We start from the raw sequence: 14196 nt of genomic DNA, 5'->3' as shown, positions 1-14196 counted from the left end.
CCATTCTTATCTCATTGCCATAACAAAAAAACGACTTGTGTGGCAAGCACCCCACGTGCTTCTCTCTAAATCAGTGAGCTCAATGTTATGGTCATGGGACTCAACCACATGCCCAGTCTCAGCCGATAGGATGAAGGCAAGGTGGCAGTGCCTTACCTGCATCAGTGTACTGCAGGTTCTGTGCATGCACCCACCAAGCCAGGGGAAGCTACTGTAAATACCTTTCTAAAAACTGTTCTAAATCTTACCCTAGAGGTATTTCGCATGCAGGTTGAAAGACATCAAAAAGGAGTTGCATGCCATTTACAGAACTGCACTGGGTAGGATTCACTCCCCTCGAAAAGGCAGCTTATAGCAGAGAGCTTACAAACTTGCCAACGGTAATGTGGACAAAATAACAGCCCAGAAGCTGACTGCCAGTCCCATTCAGGGAAGCATTCACCTGGCTGCTTCCTCCTGGTGATGCTAACTTTAGGTACTCTTTTCCCCCAGCTTTGGAATTTACACTGCTAGACAACATTGTGCAAAGTGAAGAAGAGGGTGGTATAGCAAACCACCGCAGCACACCGATTCCACTTGGCAGCCGCCTCCTCCTGATGTGCTACTGCTTCTTCTCTTCTGTCCACTGCTAAGCCTCGCCTTACAGGTGTGGCTCTTTGTAATACAATGCTTTCCTCTTATCTCATGTCAATGACAGCTGTATGTTCTTCTAGAGTGATATTTATTTATTTTACTGATCACATTTGTATAACGCCCACACCCGGGGGTATCAAGGCGTTAATTACAGTTACAGAATGGATTTGATTATTAGCATAATTTCAAAAGCCACGTTAACAGGAAATGTGCAAGTGCAGGATGAGTTGCTTTGTTACAGACTATGTTGATTATTCGTACTTGTTGAAAAGTCATGTTTTTACAGGTTGTTTTAATACATGATGTAAAGTGCGAAGTGTTTGAGCATTAGCGCAATAAAAATGTATATGTATGCAGGTGGAAGGGCAGCATTAATTTTGAATTTATATTTTCCTGTAGGGTGACCAAGGACTTGTCGGCCCACCAGGCCAAACAGGCCCTCCAGGCCCTATGGTGAGTTCTACTGAATGTGTGATTTTGGAATGCGTACTTTAGACAGAAAAGTGGCATTTGCATTGACCTCTTAGTGAGTGGACACTCATGGAAGGTAATGCTAATCCGTATATATAACTTCTTCAAAGCCAATCGACCGCTTTCCGATTCAGTGGGACGTTGTCACATGTGTATACCCGGTTAGCAAAGAAGCATCAGGTTCCATTATACCTAATGATCAAAGCAGTGTCAGGTTCCATTATGCCAAGTAAGGCCATATTCAAGTATACCCAATTAGCACAGTGCGTTCAGATTCCAGAGCGTTTGTTAGAACAGTAAAGCCAAATTCCATTATGTCCAATTAGCATAGTTAAGAGTCGTGGAGCCCGTCTACCATCCCAAAGTTAATTAATGTGCTGTGGCAATGGTGGCCAGGCCAGTAGTAGCCAGCTGCTATAGATTTAAGCAGAATCTCTCAGGCACCTCCTTGGCAAAATGCACAGACATTTATGCACACAACAGGCTCTATTAGAAGCAAGGCCTAACGGGGAGTACCTACGGTCAATGTTAGGGTTTTCCAATCATATTAATTGTTGTAAATACGGGGAGCGTGTGATTGAGTGTATGGAGTATGCATGGTCGTTTCTATTGATATGTGATTGATGACATTTTTTCATACATTTTTCATATATTGATGTATTGTAATAGATTGAATGAAGATATCTTTTCATATTGTATTTTGAGAGTAAAGAGAATGTTTTCCTCTGTGCACACTTTTGCTTTGATCCAGTTGCTTTGTTGATTTTCAAAATGCCAAGATACCATCATGACGCCTGTGCCTCCATGTGCAAACTTTAGGCCGGAGCATACCCAGCTTAGGGAGAGGTTTGTGGCATTCCTGCCCAACCCTGCTCAGACCTACTACCTTTCACATCTTGGGACTGGGAATGTCTAGCATTTGTTTGTTTGTTTGTTTGTTTGTTTATTCATTTGTTAAGCGCACCAGACTCGTAAGTAAAAGGGCGCAATGACAAGGAAATGCAAGGCTTACATGATTACACAGGTTACAGACAGGATATATTGGCGACCAGCACTCCCTGTGCTCCCTCCCACACATCTCTGGACATGTACCTTAGACAGGAGGACCAGTCAGGTGGGTAAGGGGATGTGTATGCAACCGTAGACATATGTGTTATCCCGGCTCTCCGCCTGCCCTGTACACCTCTGCAGCCGTGTTGAGTATGGCAGTGGGACGAGAAGCCTGGCAGGGAAAGGGATGTGGGTCCTCACTCTCCTGAAACCATCCAAGACTCTTCCTGCTCTTACTGCTAGTGTTCTGATAGGATAATGGGAGACAACAAGTCGCACTGCAGGTTCTATGCCACATCTCTCATCCCTACTGTCTGAAAGTTGTATGTTCTAGATTGAACACATCTAGTGTGGCTATTGAGATTGTTGTTGCTAATTGAGTGCTGTGTTCACTCTATAGAGTATATGCAGCGCGTGTATTGTGAGTTGCCCCAAGTAATGTCATTTGAAGATCCTCAAGTACATATAAAATAGAACACCCCAATAGTTCAGAAAAAAACCTTAAAACAATTATATTCCAAAAACCCTGGGTATACGACTGGACAAGACTTGACTGCTACCTGAACTCTAAACATTAACCCCCTCAGCACCAACGATACAGAGGCTTAACCAATCTCAAAGGTAGTCAACAAGAACAAAGACTTGAACACTCACTGAGGATGTACCAACTCTAGGCATACCTATGACCCAAGGTCCTACCGCTCTAGAACATGCCCCTATAATGCCACCACAGTATCAGGGATGTAGACCCACAACGCCCGGGCTGTGAATGAAAGCCTCCCATTTGGTTCACACCCTATTTTGTAACCTTCCCTTACAGTGGTCGATGTGCCCTGCCACTACCTCCCCTCGTACCAACATTCTAACAGACTCTCCAAAAATGTTAATATGATAAATGTTAATTTCAGATCACGTGTGCTAGGGTGGTACATAGTTAGCAGTTGAAGATTTTAACCAAACATCTCTGCATTTTATGTCAATGTGGCTAATGGCATTATTTTAGCTAGTAGAAAATATCCCTTCTACTCCTCTCTGATTGCAGTCTCATGAGTGATGAGAAGCTTTGAATCTTCCTATTTAATTGTATGTCTGAAGAGGAAAGTACGTTTTATAATAATCATAAATAGAGAGATTTCAAATTCAAGAGTAGAGAGATTTCAAATTCAAGAGTAGAGAGATTTCAAATTCACGAGAAAACCAATTCGTATAATCACAGTACTGAATGAATTCTCAACTAATACCTTCAGGGCATACTCCAACAAGCAGTGGGAATGCCAACAGTTTGTGCTTTCCTGTAGGCATGGAAAAGGCCAGGCACAGCCACAGTGGTATTAAATGCCATTGATGGTAGCAGTTGCAAAATAGTGAAAGTACTAGCAGTGCCTGGCAAATGCTTACTTATTCCCAAGCCAAAACCGATGACTGCAGTGAAGGACACGTATAGTGCTTATAAATCAAGTAGCTGAAGGCAAACCTGGTTAAGATATTTTTAGTACACCAGTGGCAGACATTAACTCTCAGAGGACTGCTTTATAAAAACACTGGAGTGCACACTTCTGTGGCAAGACTTGATTAAAGAAACCTCAAAGAGTTCCCAGGAGGAGTTTTTTGGGGCAGGAAGTGGCAGGAACCGGGTGGGAATGACCATAGGGATTAGCATGGATATGGGCAGTCAATGGGTGGAGAAAAACCGAACAACGCCTACACGCTGTGTGTCCCTCCTCATAGGCCATTTCTCCCTGTCTGTGCAATTGCAAACCCAGATACAGCACACTATGGGAATGGTCGCAGTATACTCTTCCGTGACCCTGCCCATGACTTAATAGAAACTGCAATAAGGATGAAAGGAAGGGGCACACTTCTTCCTTCATCGTTGTTTCATAAACATCTTACGATTTAACCTAGAAAGAATGGTCTGAATTGCCACTAAACTATCCACCAATCATGCTGAACTAACAATGCGATTTCGTTTCTGTCCCTAAGGGCCCTGCGGGTTTACCCGGTATGAAAGGAGATCCTGGTTTCAAGGGTGACAAGGTACGTAAAGCAGAGGTTATTGCTCAGAAGCACCCCATTCCGAATCTGGGTGCCATGCATAATGGTGTAGGCATAAGCACACACTATTGCTTACATGATGTCGGAAGTGTGTACATGTGCCAGGAGCTTTGTTAAGATGTGTCTGTTGCATGCACCGTTTGTTGTGAGCAAGCAAACACACAATGCAGTAACAATACGGAAACTATTGAGTTTACCCCATGGAATATCAGATTGTTAATTTTCTCTGCATTCGATACACTGTGACTACCTTCCATGAAGCCACACATGAAATCTGACAGCCTAAGACACACAGGAAATACTTTTGAATGTCATGTTTTGGCTTTCATTTAATGAGATTACAAGGTACACGGTACATAGCAAGAAATAACGTATTGCTCCTCGAGAACAGTTACTAGTACGGAGCACTAACATTTGCAATATCTAGTCTCTACCAGACGCATTCCCAGTTAATTCCCTATAAAATACATACCAAACCACCAAAACCATCTCATGGAGAAGTTTGCACAGTATATAAGTCAATTAAAGTAGGTTATCAAGTACTATTTAGCACCCAGGGTGGGTGGAGCAACCAATCAGGTTGCTCGGATTGCAGGATGTATCCCATGATCCAAGCCTGCGTTCAGAGCAGCCGGCAGCTGCTTCACTGCCACCTCTACACCCCAGCCTCCATTCCCTTTCCCTTCGTTTTCCTGTCCCTCCCACCCCCACTTTCCTGATTCCTTCAGTGGGGGTGGCACCCCCGACGCCTTCGCTGCTGACGCTTCATCTTCCTGTTTGCGGCCGGTATGCAGTCTTTGCATCGGAAAATGTTCCATCGAGGGCTTTTGTATCAAATTCTTTTCCATTGATAAAATGCATATTTTTGTGGGTTAAAGGGTTAATTTTGTTTGGGGTGAGTTTTTAAGGGTTCAAAACAGGGGGTTGGGCGGGGGACCCCACACCCCCCCCAAAAAAGAAAAACAAATGCATTTAATGCACATTTTTTCATTAGAATAAAATTCGCTGCAAAACACCCTCGATGGAAAATTTTCGATGGAATGACCATAAACCCTAGCGGCCAAGTAAATGGAAGCCGGGCTCTGCTCCCAGCGCAGTGGTGGCCATCTTGCGTAACTATTTTGTATGAATGAACGAGACGTGCCAACGTGTCCCATTCATTAATTAAAAAAAACATTACTATCAGCACCCCGGCTTTCTGGATTACAAACCCAGGGTGCTAACCTTTTAATGGTTGGGCCTATTAACTCGGGCCCCGCACCGTTACCACCAATTCCAGCCCGTGGAATGGGTGTCTTTGGCCCAATTATAGCTGTTCTCATTTTGAGGTGTTCTCAGCTTTATCCTGAGTTCTATAATCGAGTGTACAGTAGAAGTATTATTACTACGCACTCCATTAACCAGAAGGCTCTATTAATTGCCGGATGCCACTGCTGACAACAGTATTGTTTCCACCAAATAACAAAGTTTGGAGACCTGATAACCACATTTCTGGATGGCAGAGTGCCAGTAAACAAAGTAGAAGGACAGAAATCCGATATTGTTCCACTTCCATACCTGGCATGTTTGATTATCCAACGACATGTGGTCCCGATTGGCTCCAGATGTTTTCATATATTCTTTATACATATAGTATTCAGAATAGGGTACAGATGAGGATTAGGTCCGTCATATAATTTGACATCTTTTATGGTAGATACTCAAAAAACGGCACCTTCTTTTTTTTCCAATGTTTGCATGGAATTATGAATAAAAAGTGTCAATTAAGCATGACGGTGCTTGGCTATACGATCAAAAGAGCATGGTTATAGAGGCAGTGGCTTCCTAACAGTGCTGTGTGGCTGTTGCAACTGATGCACAGAGATGAAATCTGCAGAGAGGTGGCTGAGTGCATCTACGTCACCAGTGCCAATGGAAGGGGAGAGATCGCTCAGTGGAGGGGCAAGAGGGCAGACTAAACTGCTCACCTGCTTAAACACAACAGAACAGCAGCAGGGGCAGAGACAGCAGTCCATGGGACAGGCCCAGCGCGGGGAATGTGTGGCGAGTGGGGATGGTGAGAAACAAGAAGTTTCAGTGAGGCTTGCTAGAGGGAGGCAGAAATTCAAGGCAATGCCATCTAATAGTGTGTGTAATTCCTTTATCCTAATTGGCTAGGGCATATCGAACTTGCTGCAACGGTTACTAATAACTGTATGAACATGTGATAAGAATGGTAATAAGAATGTTAAAATGCCATTTTATAGTGTATGTAAGGTGCCATAATCAGGGGTGTTAATTCACCAAAATGCCAGGAGTAACACAAGTGACATCTCGCACCTGACGACATCACAGGAAGGGATGTCATATGCCCTTTACCCATATGAAATAACAGCACATGACATTTAATTTCGATATTGACACTTGAAGTGACGGGTGGCTGTAAAAAAGGTACATAAGCTTATATTTCAGAAAAAAACAAACCCGTACTAAAACAGACAAACAACTTTTTTTAAACCTTATTTTAACAAGGGTGCTCCCTTGACATGTGACGGAGCAGATCATGTTATGACAAGGTGAGAGCAAGTACATACAAGGAACATAGGCCAGGGGCACTGCCATGCATATGCCACTACAGTCTCATATGGCCATTTACTGCAACCTTATACCATTTATATCTACACATGTCAGGTGCTTCCAGAATACAATATGCCAAATGTAGTCTCCCTGAGGCAACTGCCATTTTACGTCTGTTTTAACCTTAAAGTCTTTGAACAGTCAAAATATATTGGTGACATTGTTATATATCAAGTTTCTTATATCATACGCAACGTGCATCCTTAAGTGGCCAGTAATGCCACCCAATAACAGTTAATGCCTCATACACCTGGTACGGTCACAACGTATAAGTGATGCCATCATATGTGAGGTGCAGATTCAAATTCCACAGTAATGCCATTCGATGCGTTTTAAGCATGGTATAAGGTACCAAATGTGCAGTCTTGCATGCAGTTGATTCTAACATGTGCCAAGCTCACCGAACATGATCCATTAACGCCCTGTAGTTCCATACATGCATGCTACTTTTACCATGAGTGATGTGCAATCTACATTGCAACAGGAAATGACAATGAATGAATCATACAAATGGTATGTCATTGCATGGAATATGCAACCTCATGCCCAGTAGCTGCCGTCCTATGCAAATGCTTTTTTGTTCCACGTATGCACGGCATCTTTACCATCTGGGCTCTGCAGTCTGTGGCTAATCAGATGTTTTGGCCCATTATCACATGATCCCCCAGAATTGACTATGCTGTATGAAGCTGATAGGAAATGAAGTCCAAAACATCAGGAGAGGCAAAGTTGGAATTAACAAGTTTGCACAACATTAACAAAGTTTGCAATATGTATATATGTGTGTGTGTATTTTTATATATACATTTGTTCCATTGCATTCATAATAACCCAGTCTCATTCAGTTTCAGACATGGCAATATAACATAAGATCCACACATATCTCAAGGAAGAAAAGCAACACATTATAAAGCAAAACTAATTTAAAACTATGACATTATTCTGAGCCTATGCTTGGATTTATTGATGGTATCACTTAGGCATTTAATAACTAAACATAATTATGTGGTGTTTTCTACAAAGCAATTTACACAAAACACTCATATAAAAAGTGATGTTACCCAGCAACCGAAATTAATATTAAGTTGTCGACCTGAGAAGAATGAAAGGTTGAGTAGACCTTGCTAAGATTCAAACCTGGGGCCTGCAGACCACTCAAGATTTCAGAAGCAGATTTAACACGCTGAGCTATCTTAACAGATATTTCTGCTTATAGCGTTCACTAATACATGGCCCACTATTTAACCTGATGATAGTGTAAGAGGATTCAATTCAGCACTACAGCCAAGTTAACGCCTAGTCTAGAATACTGAATGAAAACCCTTATTGATATATCTTTAGGTCCAGTTCATGCGTTCTGGATGACTACCCTTGTATAACACCCCTCTCTTGGAATCCCCCTGACCCCACTGAGCCAAGAAGTAATTCTGTTTTGCAAGTTTAAAAGGTTTATTTGATAAATTAAAATATATATCACACTTTTTAATAAATTAATAATTGAATATCACACTTAATCTGATATGGTAAATATTAACAACGGAAAATCTGGCACTAGCACACTTCTTTAATCACTAATGAGTTGACATGAAATGGATAAGGTAGCACACTGGTAAATAGGAACAAAAGTATAATGTGGTAGAGGATGCTTTATGTAGGCTCAGGTGGATGCAATATTCAATGAATGCAGTACAGAAAATACGCAATATGATTTCAACCAAACAATGTAATCACTTTTCTCTGGCTACTCCCCTCCCCCCCTTGATGCAAGGCAAGGAAATGGAAGGAAAACACACAGTTCTCAGAAATGCAATCAACTGTAATTCAGTTCAATCCAGCAAGCTTAAACAGAAGTTTGAAAACACAGGCAAATGCTTTGATAGGTGCTAGCAATGAATGAGAAATATGCTGGAAACGCTCTTAATTCCCTTTTAGAGGTTCAGGATGAGTGGTATCTAGTTAATATTAGTCCAGGCTCACACTAGCAATGATGCAGGGATAGTTAGCAGGTTAAACGAATTTCTGGCAAATGAAATCAGGCAGCAGCAGCAGTTTTTACATGTGAAGAAATTTGCAAATCGCGGCAAAATTCGCGGATGCGTGTTCCGCGATTGCGGTAAAACTATAAGGGGTAGGAATGCGGTTCTAGGTGCGATTCAAAGCTAAGATTCTAAGCTTTCAAATAAAAGTTATTGCAAGTCTCTAGCACAAACGGTTGCGGAGATATGAGCAATTTTGTGAAGGTCGTTTTTCAGATTTGAAATTTTAAAGTTCAAAAAGACAAGTGCAGCTTGCAACTAGCAAATCACAGGTGACAGCTTTACAAGTGACAGGTGACAGTTAGGAGACAGTTCTACTTAGATTAAATAGATTGAATTATATTATTTTAACTAAGAGATTGGTTCTGCACAGTTTTCTAGGTACTCACACTATATTCTTGAGTGAAATGGGCCTCGCCATGGATCTGGTCAGGGTTTTAAACTGGGCTCGGGTCTGGTCTGGTCTGGCCTCTGCACTTCACAGTGATCTGGGTCAGCTCTCTCTGCTGGTCTCTGCGAGGCACAGCACTGCTTTCTCTCTGGTCTGGTCTCTGCTAGGCACAGCACTGCTTTCTCTCTGGTCTGGTCTCTGCTCTGGATAGATTGAAGTCTCTAGTTTGGCTTTCTGGAGTTTGATGGAGGTAAGTATGGATTTTTCCGGCAGGGCTTCCAGCGGCAGATGAAATTGAATGTCTCTATGTGTCCTGACTCTCTGCTTTTATCTGTTTCTTGAGAATGGGTGTGTGTGTTGCATCACTAGACTTGCCCCTCTCATTCGTCATTGGTCAGGCTTCCATTCCTCCGCTTGATTGGCAAACTGAACTGTGAGTCAGATTGATGTCATTTTATGATCTCTTGAAACATCCTCCCTTATCATCTGTGCACCCAAATATATATATGATCAAAATCCATACTTCAGAGTTACACAGTTGTTTGAAATTACATATACATGGTGTGGCTGAATTTAGCCATGTCTATGTCCAAATCTGCTCATTCTCGGAGCTTGCATTCAAAGAGTGTACATAATTGACTTTTTAACTGCTTTTTCAATTTCCGACATGGACCCAACTTTACATACATGTGTGCAGGGGGTAGGGACATTAACTGATGAAGTTTCAGATTTTTAACATGCACACATTTAGAGTAATATCCACTTTTCCGCTAAAACCCCCCTGAACATACCACCGGTTCCTACCACGTCTTAAACTGTGGGCAGAAAAATCACAAGAATTATGGTATCATTTATAAAATTTTCACATGTCCGCACTATGAATTATCCCCCTTTTTATAAAACCATATCCTTGCTGCAGGGGTGTGTCTTTTCAGGTCACATGGTACAGAAACCAGTCTTTCCAGTTTCTGCCAAGCCAGCTTGCTTCTCACAGGCAGTGCCCCTCCCAGCTTCTCCAGGAGGAAGCCACTTTTTACGACGTCTGTAATAAAAACCTTTGCCTGAGTGGAGAGGGCTTTGTTCACTCTCTGGCAGAGCACAGGAAATTCAATTATCAGATAGATGGCATATCCTTAGTGTGGGCAGCAAAAGGAACATTGGCCTGGGAACATAGTTGTGACTCAAGTTTCACTCCTGATGGGATCCGTTGCTAGGCAAAATCAAGTTCCTTAAGCCAGACCTTCAGCTAACTTTTTGTTGCTTTTAAAATAACTTGTAATTTTACACATGCAGCTAGAATGCTGATTCTAAGTGCAAAACTATGACATTTCAACAGTTACAAAGGCATGTGACACCAAACATAGGTCACTCATTTAATTTAACATTTTCGATTTTGGTGGTTTTAAATCCAGTTGCAGTTAGGCTTAAGCTGCTGACTCCATAGCATTTGTGTTATAAGCATTGTTTTTGGGCTCTTCATTTCCCAGATTTTGTAGGCACACAAAACTCCATTCTGCCAAATGTCTGCTGGTGTTCAGTGAATATTTTGCACATGTTGCAAGGTTTGAAATAGGCATTTTGCTTGCCTTCAGAAAAACACACAGTGGGTTTTAAAACGCCGGCTTTTGGATAGTGGTGAGTACTGGTACTGCACCCATTTTTGGGATTTAAGAAATGAATTCCCCACAATTCTAGGTTGCATTTGGCAATCAGCATTGCCATTCCCAATGGTTTCAGACTACTGTGCGGGTAGTCCAATGGTGGTTTTAGGCAGCGTCCTTCTGTGCCCATAACATCGGCAAAAATGGGTGGCAGCCTATTCTTCCTGCATTTCCCTGTGCATTTTCTGGGAAGCTCTGGCCATCATGATGTTTTCATGTCAGTACTGCACAGTTTTGAGGTAGGGCTAGGATGCATGGGTAAATACATCCCACAAGCCCCCCTCTTGCGATGGCCATTCGGTTTCACTGATGGGACTCGCAAGATCTGGGATGTTTCCTCATCTTCTTCCAATAGATGGCACAGTTCAGCATCTTCTTCTCCATCCGGTACTGATCGATCGGTTCTCCTCGCCGTCCTGATGGGAAGATTGGGCGGTACCCCGAGCCCGTTGCGTCTCAGCTCCCGGTCTCCGGATCGTCCTCCTTGGCCCTTCTCAAGGTTTTCTTTCTCCTAGGACGACAAAGGAAGAGCGGCAATACCTATTCATAGACGTTTTTCCACCACCGTTGAGATAGTGGGGCAGCATATGCACTTCATCATCACGAAACATTACATTCTTATTTTGAAAAAAAAAAAAACAGTATAACTAAGAGACAGTTTCATGCAAATCACAATATTTTAGAGACTAGATGTGGTATGTTTTATGGTTGGAACTGAATTAATCTGATACAGTACCCGCTAGGATTCCAGAGGATTCCTCCAGTTGTTGCAGAGTGTGCCTGGGATGGCAACATTTCAACTGGTTTATGTGGACCCACTTGTCTTCCCCCTCTGCCGAACCACCTTTGGGGATGCGGATCTTGTAGGCCACAGGGGAGATCTTATCGACGATCTCAAAGGGTCCCTTCCATGTAGGCAAAAATTTGCGCTGCTTGGCCTGGTTCCTTTGGAAGTTGTATAGATAGACCCGGTCCCCCACCTGATATTCCTTCCTGGAAGTTTTCAGGTCATAGTGGGTCTTCATGCTATCAGCTGATCTTTCTAGATTCCGCTGAGCATAAGCAAAAGCATGTTGGAGGTGTTTCCTTAAATTCTCTACATACTCATGAGTAGTGGAGGCATTTATCAGCGTCTGCTCTTGGGTCCTGTAGAGCAAATGCTGAGGAAGCACCATCTTGCGCCCAGTCATGAACTCAAATGGTGACATTTTGGTTGCAGATGAAGGGGTAGATCTGATAGCCATTAGGACCAGAGGTAATCGGATATCCCAACTTGGCCCAGAATCTGCCACAAACTTCTTTAATATGCTCACAATTGTCCGGTTATATCTCTCTACTGCCCCAGAAGAAGCTGGTCTATAAGCAATATGCAGCTTTCTCTTGACCCCCAGTATCTCCCACATCTTTGTCATTACTTCACTGGTGAAGTGGCTACCTCTGTCTGACTCAATCCTTTGAGGTAGACCAAAACGGGAAAAGATGTGGTTAATCATCAAGGCAGCTGCAGTTTCTGCCTTGCAATTTGGGGCTGGGAGACATTCCACCCACTTGGTAAACAAGCATGTCACAGTCAACATGTACTTATTCCCCCTAGTCGAGCGAATCACAGGGCCTACAAAGTCGATTTGTAAATCTGACCATGGCAGTGTCATTCCCCTCTTTTGTAAAGGCGCCCGGTGTGTGAGGGATGATGGCTGAAATTGTGCACACACAAGGCAACCCTTCAGGTACTGGTCGAGGTCCTGCCCCATGTGTGGCCAGTATGCAACCTCTCTTAAGATTTCCAATGTTGTGTGAAACCCCCTATGACCGGCAGTGGCCGCATCATGGGCGTGACTTAACATCAGGCTTCGGAATGAGGTAGGAACCACCCACTGATCGTGGCCAGCTTTGGATTTCCTTACCAACAAACCGTCTTGGATCCGGAACATTTTGGGACATTTCATCAACACTCTTAGGTCCTCTTTCCCAATGTAATCGGTATCCGTCAGGGGAAAGTTCTCAGGGTCCTCAAGGTGCTGGTAAAATTTACCAATTATTGGATCCCCCTTCTGAGCAGTAATCAAATCAGCATCAGGGGTCTCCTTACTCCATTGTGCAATTGAGAGGTCGTTGTGAGCATTTGTCTGGGACCTAGTGATGGCAGTGACCTGGATTTCCCCCAACAGGGACTCAATCTCAATTAGATCCCCTTGGATGGCCCCGGTTTTGGCCAGCTGATCAGCTAAGTCATTTCCAGTTTTGTCTGGTCCCTCTACTTTGGAATGACCCTTGATCTTCTTCCAATAGATGGTCATCCCATTCGAGGTGACCAGATCATCAATGTTTTGGATCAACTTCCCATGTTTCAAGGGTTTGTTGTTAGCACATACCATGCCTCTGGTCTTCCAATTAACCAGGTGCTCCACGAACCCGTTCCGTACATAATCCGAATCTGTGATTTTGACCAGTTCGTGGAGTTGATGCTGGACAGCAGTGAGGATGGCCTGATGCACAGCCATCAATTCTGCCACCTGACTACTTCGGGGACCAATTTTGTATCCAGCGGAGGGTTCTGGGGACTCATTCACCCATGCATTCCCTACGCCGGCCACCAGTTCTTTCTCCCCGTTGTTGTCGACATGGTAAGAGCATCCATCCACATACACAGTGGGCATTCCCTCACACTTGTCTTCTTCAAAGACTTTGTGGGGGGAATTAAGGTATGCCTCCATGTTGTCCTTTATTTTTAGACTTTCGTCCTCGAGACAGTTTTCTCTGGCACAATCATGCAAGTCAGCCAGACCTTGCGCGAGGGGACTCTTCTTGTTTTGGCCATATCTGACCTCCACAGGAAAGCCTTGCATTGACAGAATCCAGGAAGTAATTCGGGAATTACTCACATTTCCGGCCCGGATTCTGTCACTTTGGAGATATTGCAGAGGCTGGTGTGGAGTCTCCACTATGATGTGTTCCCCCTGGATAAACGGGCGGTAATTCTTCAATGCCCACACCGTTGCCAGGAGTGCCTTCTCACAATCGTTGAATTTTTCCTCCACAGAGGATAAAGTTTTGCTCGCATAGGAGATTACTTTATTGACCTTGTCATGCTTTTGATATAATACTGCCGTCAAGCACGTATTAGAGAACCCCGTCTCCAGGAAGAACTCCTTGTTTCTGACAGGGTAAGCTAGGCAAGGCGCTTGTGAGAGGCTTCTTTTGAGTTGTTTTACTGCCTCGGCTTGTTCTAGACCCCATTCCCACTTGACCCCCCCCTTCAGGAGATGAATCAGGGGTCTGGTGA

At 43.4% G+C, this 14196-nt stretch overlaps 1 protein-coding gene across 3 annotated transcripts in view; it reads left to right on the top strand.

Moving 5' to 3' along the window:
- COL5A3 (collagen type V alpha 3 chain) overlaps window positions 1–14196 on the top strand; it is an 899023-nt gene that overhangs the window by 761611 nt on the left and 123216 nt on the right. For all 3 annotated transcript variants that reach the window (XM_069604041.1, XM_069604040.1, XM_069604039.1), the window contains 2 exons: window positions 1033–1086; window positions 4138–4191. In XM_069604041.1, coding sequence (XP_069460142.1) covers window positions 1033–1086; window positions 4138–4191 — 108 coding nt within the window. The remainder of the gene's footprint in view (window positions 1–1032; window positions 1087–4137; window positions 4192–14196) is intronic.

Source organism: Ambystoma mexicanum, chromosome 3q, assembly GCF_040938575.1.
Source record: "Ambystoma mexicanum isolate Mex_15411 chromosome 3q, UKY_AmexF1_1, whole genome shotgun sequence".
NCBI classification, from domain to species: Eukaryota; Metazoa; Chordata; class Amphibia; order Caudata; family Ambystomatidae; genus Ambystoma; species Ambystoma mexicanum.
Note: the sequence above shows the minus strand (reverse complement) of the source record. Positions and strands in the feature narration are given on the sequence as shown.